This window comes from Gorilla gorilla, chromosome 5 (assembly GCF_029281585.2).
Source record: "Gorilla gorilla gorilla isolate KB3781 chromosome 5, NHGRI_mGorGor1-v2.1_pri, whole genome shotgun sequence".
NCBI lineage: Eukaryota > Metazoa > Chordata > Mammalia > Primates > Hominidae > Gorilla > Gorilla gorilla.
Window position 1 is genome coordinate 21,676,553 of NC_073229.2, and position 13,205 is coordinate 21,689,757.

At 36.8% G+C, this 13,205-nt stretch overlaps 1 protein-coding gene across 15 annotated transcripts in view; it reads left to right on the forward strand.

Annotated features, from left to right (window-relative positions):
* PRP4K (pre-mRNA processing factor kinase PRP4K) overlaps positions 1 to 10,453 on the forward strand; it is a 43,229-nt gene extending 32,776 nt beyond the window's left edge. Inside the window, exons 12-21 of one of the 15 annotated variants that reach the window (XR_010134156.1) lie at positions 1,928 to 2,042; positions 2,629 to 2,780; positions 4,320 to 4,406; positions 5,886 to 6,159; positions 6,489 to 6,621; positions 7,129 to 7,174; positions 7,687 to 7,773; positions 8,031 to 8,107; positions 8,548 to 8,593; positions 10,271 to 10,453. Coding sequence is in view for 1 of the 15 variants with exons in the window: in XM_055390945.2 (XP_055246920.1) it covers positions 1,928 to 2,042; positions 2,629 to 2,780; positions 4,320 to 4,406; positions 5,886 to 6,089 (558 nt within the window). In the remaining 14 variants the exon portion in view is untranslated. Of the gene's footprint in view, positions 1 to 1,927; positions 2,043 to 2,628; positions 2,781 to 4,319; positions 4,407 to 5,885; positions 7,380 to 7,686 lie in introns of those variants that run through there. The other 14 variants (XR_010134151.1, XR_010134157.1, XR_010134160.1 and 11 more) reach the window with 14 other exon arrangements.
* The last annotated feature ends 2,752 nt before the right edge of the window (positions 10,454 to 13,205 follow it).

Genomic DNA, 13,205 nt, shown 5'->3' on the forward strand with positions numbered 1-13,205 from the left:
TATTGTATTGTATATCTAATGTAACTTGGAGTTAGGGGAGCTGAGTAATTTCATTGAAATGGTAGGTACATTAAAAATGAAGTGTAAATTTGTGTGGCCAATTTCATAGTTGATTTTTACCTCAATTTTTTTTATGAGGCACAGCCTTGCCCTGTTACCAGGCTGGAGTGCAGTGGCGTGATCTTGGCTCACTGCAACCTCCAACTCCCTGGTTCAAGCAATTCTCCTGCCTGAGCCTCCCGAGTAACTGGGATTACAGGCAGGCGCCACCACGCCCAGCTAATTTTTGTATTTTAGTAGAGACGGGGTTTCACCATGTTGGCCAGGATGGTCTTGATCTCCTAACCTCGTGATCTGCCCGCCTCGGCCTCCCAAAGTGCTGGGATTATAAGCGTGAGCCAATTTTTTGTTTTTTAACTGTGAAATACATGGTTCATGTCAAAGAATATGCAAAACATGTACAATTTAAAAGGTCATTTACAGTGAGCGTCTCTGTGACCATTGTGGAGGTTAAAGAATAACACATTTGCCAGTGTCACAGAAGAAACTCTTGTTTTTAAAACCTAATGCTAAACTAGTATAGGTTTTCACATACGTTTAAGAAATGTTTTCCCTTCTTCCTGGGGAAGGAAAAAATAGACCTTAATGACGGAGCTGATTTTTGTTAATGAAAATCCAAAGCCTTTAGCTCGTAATTTCAGGTATCAGTGTGGTTTAAGTACCACATTCCTCATGACAGGAGTAGAAGTTGTGTAGCAAACTGAAGTGCATATGAGTATGGATACCCTGCTATTCTTTAAGGCGTTTTAGCCAGCCCAAGAGTTCCACTGATAGATTCTAATTTTAAAATGGTTCTTAAGTTTTCTGTGGGTATTGAAACTGCTTAAGTAGCTGAATTCAGCTTATACTTTAAAAAGTTTTAAAATAACTTTTCTATTTTAAGATGCTTTTCTGATTCCCAAGATGAAAAGAATAGTAATCAATGTGGGAGTTAAAAATAATCATTTCTGTTCCTATTAATAGCTTAACTCTGGATATCATTTATAATAGTCCAGTCTCCCCACAGAGACTGCCTAAGGCTAAAGTGTTATGCTGCTTTGGGGTGGGAGCAGTAGGCCAAGTTCAAGTCCCAACTCGGAATTTGTGTGTGTCTCTTTTGAAGGGGGGAAGGGACTCTGGAATATGAATTATCTTCACTTGTTAATCCTGAACATGCCTCTGACTCATGAGTGGCAGCAGTCATGGGAGCAACTCCAGCCTTTCTCAGCAGATGTCACTATTACTGTGTATGTTGAAGTATTTACAAAGGAAAAAAGAAACAAATGACTAATATAGAGTTCATGTTTATCAGTTTTGCCAGATATATTTAACATTTTCTTGACTAATACCTTCTTTATATTTGAGGGATTTAATATTTTTTAGACTTGAAGTGATTGCTAAATTTGGGATCATATAGCAGCTTCAGATGAATATTTTGTTTTTGTCCAAGTTTATTCTGAATCACCCTTCTGCTTTCATTGCCATCGTAATTCTCTGGCAACTGAAAGTTAAGTCTGATTCCTTAGTTATAAAACTTGACTTTATTCAGGTATTCAGGGTCTTTTTAGAAGATGCTTTGCTTCATGAAATTAGATTTTTCTCTCAGTACCCCACCCTTTTAAAAATGCAGTTGTTAAAATTAAATGTACGTTGTGATATCCATTTCCTCACTGAAAACAGTTTTTACTCATTGTAATGAATATTTGATACATATTAACTTTTCATAGTTAGGAAATTGAATTAAAAATAAATAGAAAAGGAATTTTTAAATGAATGTCTTTGTTCTCAGTATTGGAATTAATAAAACTTTTCAAAGCCAATAATTTTTATTTATTTGTATTAATTATTCCTGGCTTGAATTAAATTCCCTTGAAAAAATGTTTTGCAGGTTAATGAATCCAAAACTATTTTAAAGCTTTGCGATTTTGGGTCGGCTTCACATGTTGCGGATAATGACATAACACCTTATCTTGTCAGTAGATTTTATCGTGCTCCTGAAATCAGTAAGTTTCTTAATGTTCTTTGACCTGGGCCATCATATGTGGTGGAAACCGCATACTTAATGTCTAAGCACTGTTTTCCATCACACTTCAGCAGCTGCACGAGTTCATTCATGAGGAAGGGAACCATAGCAAGTTCATCCTCCTCAGGTGGAATGAAGGTAGTTGTGACAGGAGTCTTGATCATGTCGGGCAAGAGTAGCAAAACAGTTGTGGAAAATCCTCGACTTTAGAAGACTGCTCTTGATTATTCAAGGTCTGATTATCACATTTATGGATTGTATGGGACCTTTGTTTTTTCCTGTTGCCTTGGTTGAGGCTGATTAGCACCTCCACCAAAGGCGAAATGAGAAAAGAGAAGAAATACATATTTTCTTTTGCCCTTTAAGTTCCTCCCCCACACCTCCATTTTTAAGGTTTTTAAGTTTGAGTCTCTATTAAGAATTAGTGGGAAAGAACACAAAACTAATTGTCAAACTAAGGCATGAAGATTGTGGGGGCTAAGGTAGCCCCTCATTAGTGGAAATAAAAATTAATAGTCGTCAGTTTTCTTTATCCTCGTATATTAAAACTTTGATTTTGTTTTCAGTTATAGGTAAAAGCTATGACTATGGTATAGATATGTGGTCTGTAGGTTGCACCTTATACGAACTCTATACTGGAAAAATTTTATTCCCTGGCAAAACCAATAACCATATGCTGAAGCTTGCAATGGATCTCAAAGGAAAGATGCCAAATAAGGTAAGACATTAGCATGAGCTTCTTTAAGGTCTTAGTTTCTTATTAACTGACAAGACTGCTGACACTTGCTCACCACTAGTGAGCTATAAAACAAAAATTTCAGAAAGGTGGGTAGATGGCTATCATGATTTCTTAGTGTCTTTCCCTTTTCTGGTGTTTTAAATTAGTGGTTCTAATCAGCCAAGCGCTAAGGATAAGAGAACTTTTTCAATGATGGACAGAGAGCAGCAATATTTTGGGGATACACCCTTATTGGTAAAAGTTTCAAAATGTTTGGAAGACAGAATGGAAAAAGATGTAGATCGAATTAGGTAAAATACAAGAACGTGCTTAGTGGTCAGAGAATGAATAGGTGAATATTAGATATTGTAAGAGGAACTTGATGTTAATTAATTTATTAAAGATTGGAGGTTATTTGAGAAAGTAAGGTACCTTTCTTGGTACCTTTTCTCATTTAATATCTTTCTAACTCACCCCTGATACTTCAGCTATAATGCTAGTTTCTGTTTAACATGAAGCAAGAATGTAAGCATTTATTAAAGTATCTGAGGGCCATAACTTAGCTTTTTTTTTTTCTTTTGAGATGGAGTCTTGCTTTGTCGCCCAGGCTGGAGTGCAGTGGTGCGATCTCAGCTTACTGCAAGCTCTGCCTCCCGGGTTCATGCCATTCTCCTGCCTCAGCCTCCCGAGTAGCTATAGGCATGAGCCACCGCGCCCGGCTGTAACTTAGCTTTTTAAGATTTCAGCCTATTTGCTGAATTTCTAAAGATTTACGCATTTTTTGTAAAGGTCAGAAAACTGTATGGTTTTCAGTTGTGTTTTGTTGTTGTTGTTGTTTTGAGACTGGATCTTGCTCTGTGTCCCAGACTGGAGTACAATTATAGCTCACTGCAGCCTTGAACCGAACCCCTGGGCTCAAGCAGTTCTTCTGCCTCAGTCTCCAATGTAGCTGGGACTACAGGCATGTGCCACCACAACCAGTTAATTTATTTAATAATTTTTTTGTAGAGATGGAGTTTCACTATGTTGACCAGGCTGATTTGTACATATTGTCCAAATTCTATTAGGTTGGACTTTTTTTAGAATAAGTTACATAAAAATGAGCTATGTTGGTATTAGTTTTAATGAAGTCTGACCTGTATCAGGGCTGTTGGAACATAATTAGTAAAGTGGCATTAGGTTTCCTAACTGCCAAGGAGAAAAAACCTGAGTTCTGTGATATTTTTAGGAAGAAATAATTTAAAGTCTTTGTTGACTCTCCAATTTTAAATAGTGAAAGGACAATTTGATGTTATAATTGTTTTAAGTCACTGCCTGGACAAATATAATTTCATGTTATTAAGTAGTTTTAGGTACAGCATTGGTATTTGCTTTTGCAAAGATGTTAATGAATTCCTGGGATCAAGGGAATCTGAGATAAAACAAACCTACAGAGACTAAATAACATACTTATTTGACTTATTGTACATTAATTAAATTGTTAGTAGGCCTGACTGTTTCATAATAGTTCAAAACCCAAGTTTTTGTTTTGTTTTGTAGATGATTCGAAAAGGTGTGTTCAAAGATCAGCATTTTGATCAAAATCTCAACTTCATGTACATAGAAGTTGATAAAGTAACAGAGAGGGTAAGTGTTTTAAATGCAGCATTCAATAGTTATTTTATTGTTAATTAATTGAGTACTAAATCATACTAGGAGCTGGTGAATTAAAAAAAAACAAAAACACAAAAGTAAGTATTTCCTTTTTGCTTTCGACCAATTCCTAAATAAAACACATCAGACCATGGAAAAGATGTAGGGATTTTAAAATGTTTTTCTAGCATAATTAATTTATTTTTATTATAGGTCGTATTTAGGCCCTCGTCACATCTTCTTTGGGTTACTTTCTTGGTCTGGCTTCCCATCCAGCTTTCTTATTGCTGCTAGAGTGATGTTTCTGAAAACAAATCTGGTCATGTTCCTGTCCCTGCTTAAAAACCTTTGTTGGCTCCCTGTTACCTATGAAATAACATTTAAGTTCCTCAGAATGACAAATCCAACTGCTTTCTTCAGTTTTCAGACCTCTCTTCAGTACACTCAGAACCCCCACCCTTCCACATTTGGCCAGAAGGCGTGCTGGTTCAGACCTTTGTGCCTTTGCTAACATACCTCCCTGAGCTTAGTCATTTCCTGTGCTGCCTCACCCCCAACCCCCTAAAAAATGTGTCATCTTCAGGCCTCAGCTGAAATACACATTCTGTATGAGCCTTTTGAAAACTCCCAGATTGAAGTAATGATTTCCTTATTTTTGTCCCATTATTATAGCATATGTCCCTGTCTTTGTCAGAGCACTTAATAATACTTCAGGGTATTAACTTATTTACATGTCTGTCACTTACCACTTCAGGGTAGGGAAAGTACAGTGCAAACAGCTCATGCTTATCTTATTGTAAATTTTCATTGCTAACTTGGAGTTGACTTTTTTTTTTCTTTTTTGAGACTGAGTCTCGCTCTGTCACCTGTCACCCAGGGTGAAGTGCAATGGCACGATCTTGGCTCACTGCAACCTCTGCCTCCCAGGTTCAAGCAATTCTCATGCCTCAGCCTCCTGAGTAGCTGGGATTACAATTGTGTGCCACCACGCCTGGATAATTTTTGTATTTTTAGTAGAGATGGGTTTTGCAGTGTTGCCCAGGCTGGTCTTTTAAAAAGATGTACAGCATAGAGGAAACCACAGCACAGTTTTAAATGAATAGATGATGATGATACAGTCATGCATCACATAACCACAGCATACACTCACACACATCTAGGGTAAGTAGTATGGCCTTTTGCTTCTAGGCCTGAACTGTAAGTTGGTGGACTGAATACTGTAGGCACTTTTGCAAGTGGTAAGTGTATGTATGTATGTAAACATAGAAAAGGGAGAGCAAAAATATGGTATTCCAATCTTAAGGGACCACTATCATATGTGCAGTCTGTCATTGCCCAAAATGTGCACTGTGTATATATATTTTGTATGTATGTATGTTTTTAATATTTTTGATAGACCCCAAAACAATCTGATTTAAGTTATATATGCTTAGTAACTTATTTAGAGACACGCATTTTAAAAATTATTTTTAGGAGAAAGTTACTGTTATGAGCACCATTAATCCAACTAAGGACCTGTTGGCTGACTTGATTGGGTGCCAGAGACTTCCTGAAGACCAACGTAAGAAAGTACACCAGCTAAAGGACTTGTTGGACCAGATTCTGATGTTGGACCCAGCTAAACGAATTAGCATCAACCAGGCCCTACAGCATGCCTTCATCCAGGAAAAAATTTAAACAAGATGAAGAAACTCCAAGGGTTTGAGTAAATACAAAGACTGAAGAAATTTCACAGCAGTTTATTAATGTATATAAACTTATAAATATTTCTCCAGCAAATTTGAGGAAGCATGATATATTTGAATTAACACCAAGGGTGATATTTCTTTTAGAAATGTTAGTTAATCTGTTTTGTGTCTTACGTGAAATTTCACTGTAGAACTGTTTTAAATTGCCAAGACTGCACAAAATTACAGTGCTAATGTATATGGTTGCAGTTCACATAAAGACAAAAGCATCTGTTATGAAATGAGTAGTAATATTGGGTGGTTGATTTGTTCTTAGCAGACTTGGCTTCATTTTGGTCTTGAGATAAAATGGCCAGCATAAATGCTGTTTATATTCACGTTTTCCTAGGTGTGTGTGTGCAGGCCACAGCAGCATGCCCTTGGTGTAGTCAGTGCCGAAAGGGGTCTGTTCCTTCTTGAGCCTGCCTGCAGGGATGGTCTCCTTTTAAAGCAGGTTGTGTGCAGCATTCAGTACACTGAAGGTAAGCTAAACCATCAACATCTCTGGTGTTTTAAGATGTTATTTTATTGGAACAACTGACAAATGAGGGATGTTAGCTTTGTGGCAGAATTCCCTGCATGTGTGATAACTGATCTTGTTTTATTTTTTGGCATTGCAACTGTGGCATAGTTACAATTTCTGTTTGTTCATCACATTTAAAATTGGAAGAGAACGCGCTTGATGGATAGAGCGCCTTCAGTGTACTGTTTCTTATTAACTTTACTTTTTTTAAATCAACTTGCTATAGACTTTATATACATTTTGTTAAATATAGTTCCTAGTGACATAGAAACGATGCGTAGTTTTCATTTACTAATTACAAATGTTGAGGCCTAATTCTGAAAGTCCTCATATTTAAAGGCTAGACAACGTAATGAAATTTTTAACTATTTGTATGTCATTTTGAAAGTGTACTGCTTTATGGTAAAAGTGTTTTTCATTTGTTCATTGTTTTCATTATTTGTGATCATGTTGTCTTTCAATACAGGCATAAACCTTCCACTCTTGAACAAAGCAGCTGCTTTTTAAAAGCGGTAATTGCTTCTTTACCTTTTATTTCTTTTGTAAATGAAGCTTTTCTTTAAGAATGTGACTTTAAAGTGTTGTCTATTGCATAAAACAGTTGACACTCACTTATTGTAAAGTGAAGATTGTTCTACTGCATGTGAAGTGGACCATGCAGATTTCTGTATGTTCTCAGTATGCATCACTAGATAATAAAGTCTTTTGTGAACAAGGCATTTGTAGCCATTTTTAAAAGTTTTTGTCTTCAGTGCTGGTAAGTCAGGTAAACCATAAATAGTTAAAAGCAACCTTTTGGTTTTTTCCTGAAAGTTTTTAATTGAAAGTATTATTAGTTAAAGATGTAAACCTAGCCAAAATTACCAGTTTATTAATAATTAGGATCCTAATTATTTCAAAAAATCCTACAAATATTGTCAGCTTTCAGTGTAGTGAGATTATTCCTGTAGGTTATGGGGTATAATTCAGGATTTAACTAATGTTTCTGCTATTTTCTCACTTTTCCTTTTGATGGTGCGGAAAGAGAAAAAGGAAAACGGGGCACAGGCCATTCGACGCCTTCTCCAAGGGGTCTGATTTGCTGAGACACCAGCTTCACCTTCTTAACAAGGTTATTTCTGACAGCATGTGTAGATAAACATTTAGCAACAATTTAAGACAAAATCGTGTAAATCAGCTTGGTTTTGCAACACAAAGGAATTTGTATTATTAACATGGTAGAAGAGAATTTTTCAGAAATATATGTGATCTTTGCTGTTTGGGGGGTAAAATTAATGCTTGTCTCCCAGAGAAATATGGAAAATAATCAGATTTTAGGGGTTTAAATAATATTTTTAAATTGTAAATGGGATTTTTTTATTCACCCAGGCACCTAATTACAACAAGCATGCACATTTTGGTGCATTCAAGAATGGAAAATCAGAATAGCAGCATTGATTCTTCTGGTGGGTTTTGCTCCATTTAAAGACATGAAATGAACTACAGCCAGGAAGGTGATAGATGATATAATAAGCCACCTCTGAACCTACACCCCGTCTCTTCACGGTTTAGACTTACTAAAATAAATACAAGGTGATTTTCATCTTCAGGTAGAGTGAAGCCTTTTAACTAAGGCGTCACAGGTGCAGCTATTCTACCTTAATGAAATGGGTAGTGATTTTCCCACCATTATTTATTTCGGTGATAATATGCTGCATATTCAAGTCTTTTGTAGTTATTTTCACCCAAAGTAGTTGACAATTTGATGCTTCTGGTGATGTTTATGGCTTCATTTTATGTAATTTTTTAAGTAAGTTCCACTAGAAACAGTTCATCTTATACCTTCAAAACTATTACCTGTTCTTTAAAAAACAAAGTTGCTTGTTACTTGTTCTTTGTGTTTTAGGTGCAGCTCAGTGGAAGATGATGACAACCAGAAGACATGAGCTAAGGTTTCTGTCCTATAAAAGATTTATTAAAAAACAATCCCTCATTTATTTTTTGTCTAATTTTTTAGTTTTCAGCATTATGATTTGGGTTTTATTGGTGTTTGGTATTTAGAATTAGTGCTATTGTGGTGTGCGTCTGTAAAGTGCTTGTTTTATCATACTTCCTGCCTCTCCCCCTCCCCCAGTTTCTCCTCCCCTAAAATAAAAATAGTGGTCAACTTTAGTAATATAAAAGGCTGCTGGATGCTGAGATTCCACATAACACATGGTTGTCAAAATTGGATGTTAATGATTCTTAGAAAAACAGCAACCACCAGAATAGCATATATCTAAAAGTGGTCTTCAGCTTTAGGCAGATGCAAAAGAATACAAACTGGAATATTCAGAATACTGTTCAACTCCTTTAGTATCTATTCCCCAACTTACCCTTTAGAAACCTCGTTATTAACCAGTGTTCCAGTCTTAAAGTAGACAAAATATTCAGAGCCATTTTTTTTAAGGGAAATGAAAAAGATACTCTGGGTTTTTTATGCTCCCCAATGTAGCATATCTAGACTGCCTATTTGAAAGAAACCCTATCAACTGTCTTATGTACGTTACATGATTTTCTTACACTCTGTAATTTTGCTGAGGTGCAATTTGGAACTCTGCAAGACCTACTAGATTGAATTTATTTAGTGAATGCTCCTTAATAAATTTGCATTCCTCTTTTAGAGTAGCTGTATAGTTTCCAGTGCTATCTGCCATGAATTTTTTGCTTTTATTATACTTTATGGCAAAAGTGATATCAAGTGATTGTCAGACTTGAGGGCTCATAGAAGTGTTAGGTATGGCTCTCAAAGATGTTACAGTTTTTTCTAGGGTTGGGAGAATAGTTGAGATCTGGAAAGCATAGACATTTTTTACACTCTGGATAGACTTTATTCTTGAAGGTCATCAGAAATGAGGTTGGAATTTCGAGGTTTTGAGCAGGGGGAGGATCTTATATTCACCCTTAAATCGTTATTAATACATCCCGTTTTCTTCATTCCCTGATAGCTATCTCATTTCACTCTACTTTCTCAAAATTTTGTTTTAAAATAATAGAAATGTTTTGCCATTATTAAGTACCACTTTATTCCTAACAAAAATAAGTACTCAGGACTTTTTTTTCAATATGAAATATTTATGTACTGTTTTATGGTATGTGGTAGAGGAAGTAAAATGTGATGTTCTCAGTTTTGTTCCATATTTGCATTCCTCTTATGCTTTACCTGTATTTTATCATTTGTAAGCAGAATTCTAGCTATATGGGGTAGAAATAAAATCTCTGAGATGAAACAAAGGAATCAGCATGATAAAATTTAGGCGAAGTAGTTAAGAAATGGCCCTTTTGAATGTTGAAGATAGGAAAGAAGCCATATATTCAAATATGTAATTTTCCTCCTTTAGTTATAATGACATCTTTGCCAATTGGGCTTCATAAATGTGTTTCTTTCTTAATAGTATCCTAGTTCCAGCATATATTCAACATGAATTTTATCATTCTCCTAATGGAATGTCTTCCTTATAGAAATGTTCACGACAAATTCATTTGTGTTTTTTACATGTCAATAATGTATGCTAAATTAAAATGTTTTCCAGTTATTCTGATAGATGTCATTATGGCATCCTTAATTTTTCTTCTCCTTCTGTATATAGGGTAAGGGACTGTTCTGAAGAACCTTTCCATTTAGTGATCAAGATATGGAAGCTGATTTCTGAAAATGCTCAGTGTGTACTCTAATTATTTATGGTACCATTTGAATTGTAACTTGCATTTTAGCAGTGCATGTTTCTAATTGACTTACTGGGAAACTGAATAAAATATGCCTCTTATTATCATATTGTCTCCTGGTTTTTTTCTTTGGTTGAGTTCAGATTTTCCTCACAAACATCAAAACATTTTCAAAGCATTAGGTGCAGAACACCAAAGGGTGTATTATATTCATGTTCCTGTTATATACATTTCTGCTTTGGTTTTCCTAGTAATGGAAACAGATAAGTAATGAGCCAGCTCCTGTTTTTATAACGATAAAAATAAATTGGTTCATTGCCCACATGATAGCTTGACAAATCTTGGGCTCTTATCCTCAGTATACCCACTGTTTATTTTCTTCTTTTAAGGAACTGTTTTTGGCTTTTCAAAACAGTGAGTAAAATAGATTCACAGTGTAGTTTGTGAATCTTAGTGCATGCAAAGCAGGATTGGAGAAGGGCAGGCAGAATGGCCTTGTAGAATGCACCCACCCACCCCATTGGAGCTAACCACCGCAGAGTGGCAGGTAGAAGCTAGTATGGTTGATTCTGGGCTAAGAAATGGTCAAATGGCACTGGCTCTGGATAGTCTTCATGTAAAGGCCCCAGTTATAATTTTGTTAGACTGCATAACTATCTAAAGTGGCTATGAGGTTATTGTATCTGGTACATTTTAGGGAAAATAGTATGCAGGATGTATTGGTTAAGGACCTTTCACACATACTTTTTTTCTTTCTTTTTGAGACGGACTCTCCGTCTATCGCCAGGCTGGAGTGCAGTGGCATGATCACAGCTCGCCTCTACCTCCTGACCTCAGGTGATCTACACGCCTGAGCCTCCCAAAGTGCTGGGATTACAGGCATGAGGCACCACACCCGGCCACACATACTTTCTCTAATTAGAAAGATTCAACCTCATGAAGATCCAGTGAGCTGAGGACCATCAATGACTGGAGAGCTAAACATGGGTGTTTATGAGCAAACTAAGTTTTCCTGAACAGAATTTTTATGTGTGTTATAAACTGCCAAATGTTTTCTTATTTAAAGATAATGGTGGACGTTGACTTCCACCAAGTATGAAAAATAGCCAAATATTTTGTATTCATGTCTCCAGTTTTGTCCACTGCATATGTAGACAGGTGGGTCCCACTTCACCTGTTTGAACCAGGTCTTTTTCCCCTATCAGTCTACAGGATAAATTTGAGATGATACATCTCTAATCCCTACAAAACTTGCCACTTCTGGTCTCAGTCCCATCTCCCATGCCCATTCCCACTCCTAGTCTTACTGAAAGGGTTTGTCTGTTGCACCGTACCATTTCCCTGTGCTTTGGCACATGCCCTGCAAGAAACAGGACATTGTTAGGAATTATTGTTCTGCACCTAACTAGTGCTAAGGAGGTCCATTCTCGAGATGGTTTGCCCTCCTGTGTCATTCTTACTTCCCTAATGTATTTTGTGAATACTTGTATATGCCAGGCACTTTTGCTGCTGGTCATTTAAGCCGCACATGATTATATGAGATAAAGACAGTCTACCCACTTTACCCATCAGAAAAGTGAAGCAAGAGAGGTTAAGGAAACTGCTAAAGGTGTTAAGAGGTGTTCAGTGGCAAGAGTCTGGGTTCGAATTTAGACAGCCTAGCGACAGAGCTAGTGCTTGTAACCACTATGTCATGCATGACAATTGGTAGTCAAGTACTACCTGCCAGGATACAGTGGTGAGCAAACAGGCATGTCCTTTCTGAAGGTTTTACAAATAAAAATGACATCATAACCCTGGGGGTGAGGGAAAGAATCCAGGTAGCTAAGGAAAGTAGAAATGAGAATGGACACAGAGGGCTTGTCAAAAATGTTCAGTACACAAGTTAGAACGAATTGTAAGAATTAAAGATGGTTTGTGGGAAACAGGTCATTGCAAGTTGGAATTTAGTGAAAATGTAAGTCCACTTTGGCATATACTTTTATGAGAGGGATATTATACCACTTTGGATTAATGGGACTGATTGTATGGGATACAGGTAAAATTTCATTATGCTAAGGGAGACTAACCAATTACGTTTGTTTTCTATTGCTGTGCTATATGATTCTAGAAAATTCTTTGAAATTAAAAACTAAACATGCTCTCTGACCCCTGCCTCTAAGAAAACTGAACCTTAAGCTACTAAAGCTGGAAAAGCTACAGTTGTTCTCTTCTGCATTTATTTGAATTATCCACTAATTCACTCATCCCTAACTCAAATATTCCATCTCATTTGCAGGGATTACACCCAAAAATTTAGTGGCTGTCTTTGTGTGTGGGGTTATGGGGGGAAAGGCTTTTTTTTTTTTGAGATGGAGTTTTGCTCTGTTGCCCAGGCTATGGGCAATGTTGGCTCACTGCAACCTCCACCTCCCGGGTTCAAGCAGTTCTCTGCCTCAGCCTCCAGAGTAGCTGGGATTACAGGCACCCGCCACCACACCCAGCTAATTTTTGTATTTTTAGTAGAGACAGGGTTTCACTATCTTGGTCAGGCTGGTCTTGAACTCCTGACCTCGTGATCCACCCGCCTCAGCTTCCCAAAGTGCTGGGATTACAGGCGTGAGCCACCACGCCCAGCCGCCTTTTACTTTTCATTTGGTACCTTTGGATAATGGTTGAAGTTTTAATCGTGTATTTTTTTAATTTTTAGAAAAATTAATTTGAATTCACCAACCATCCACTTAAAACCCAAACACAGTATATTCCAAAATACCTGAACCTCTAATTTATGTATGTTACATCAGTCCTTTCCTTTACATCTTTCAAAGTGTGATCCAAGAACCACCTGCATTAAAATCACCTGGAATATTTGTTTATAAT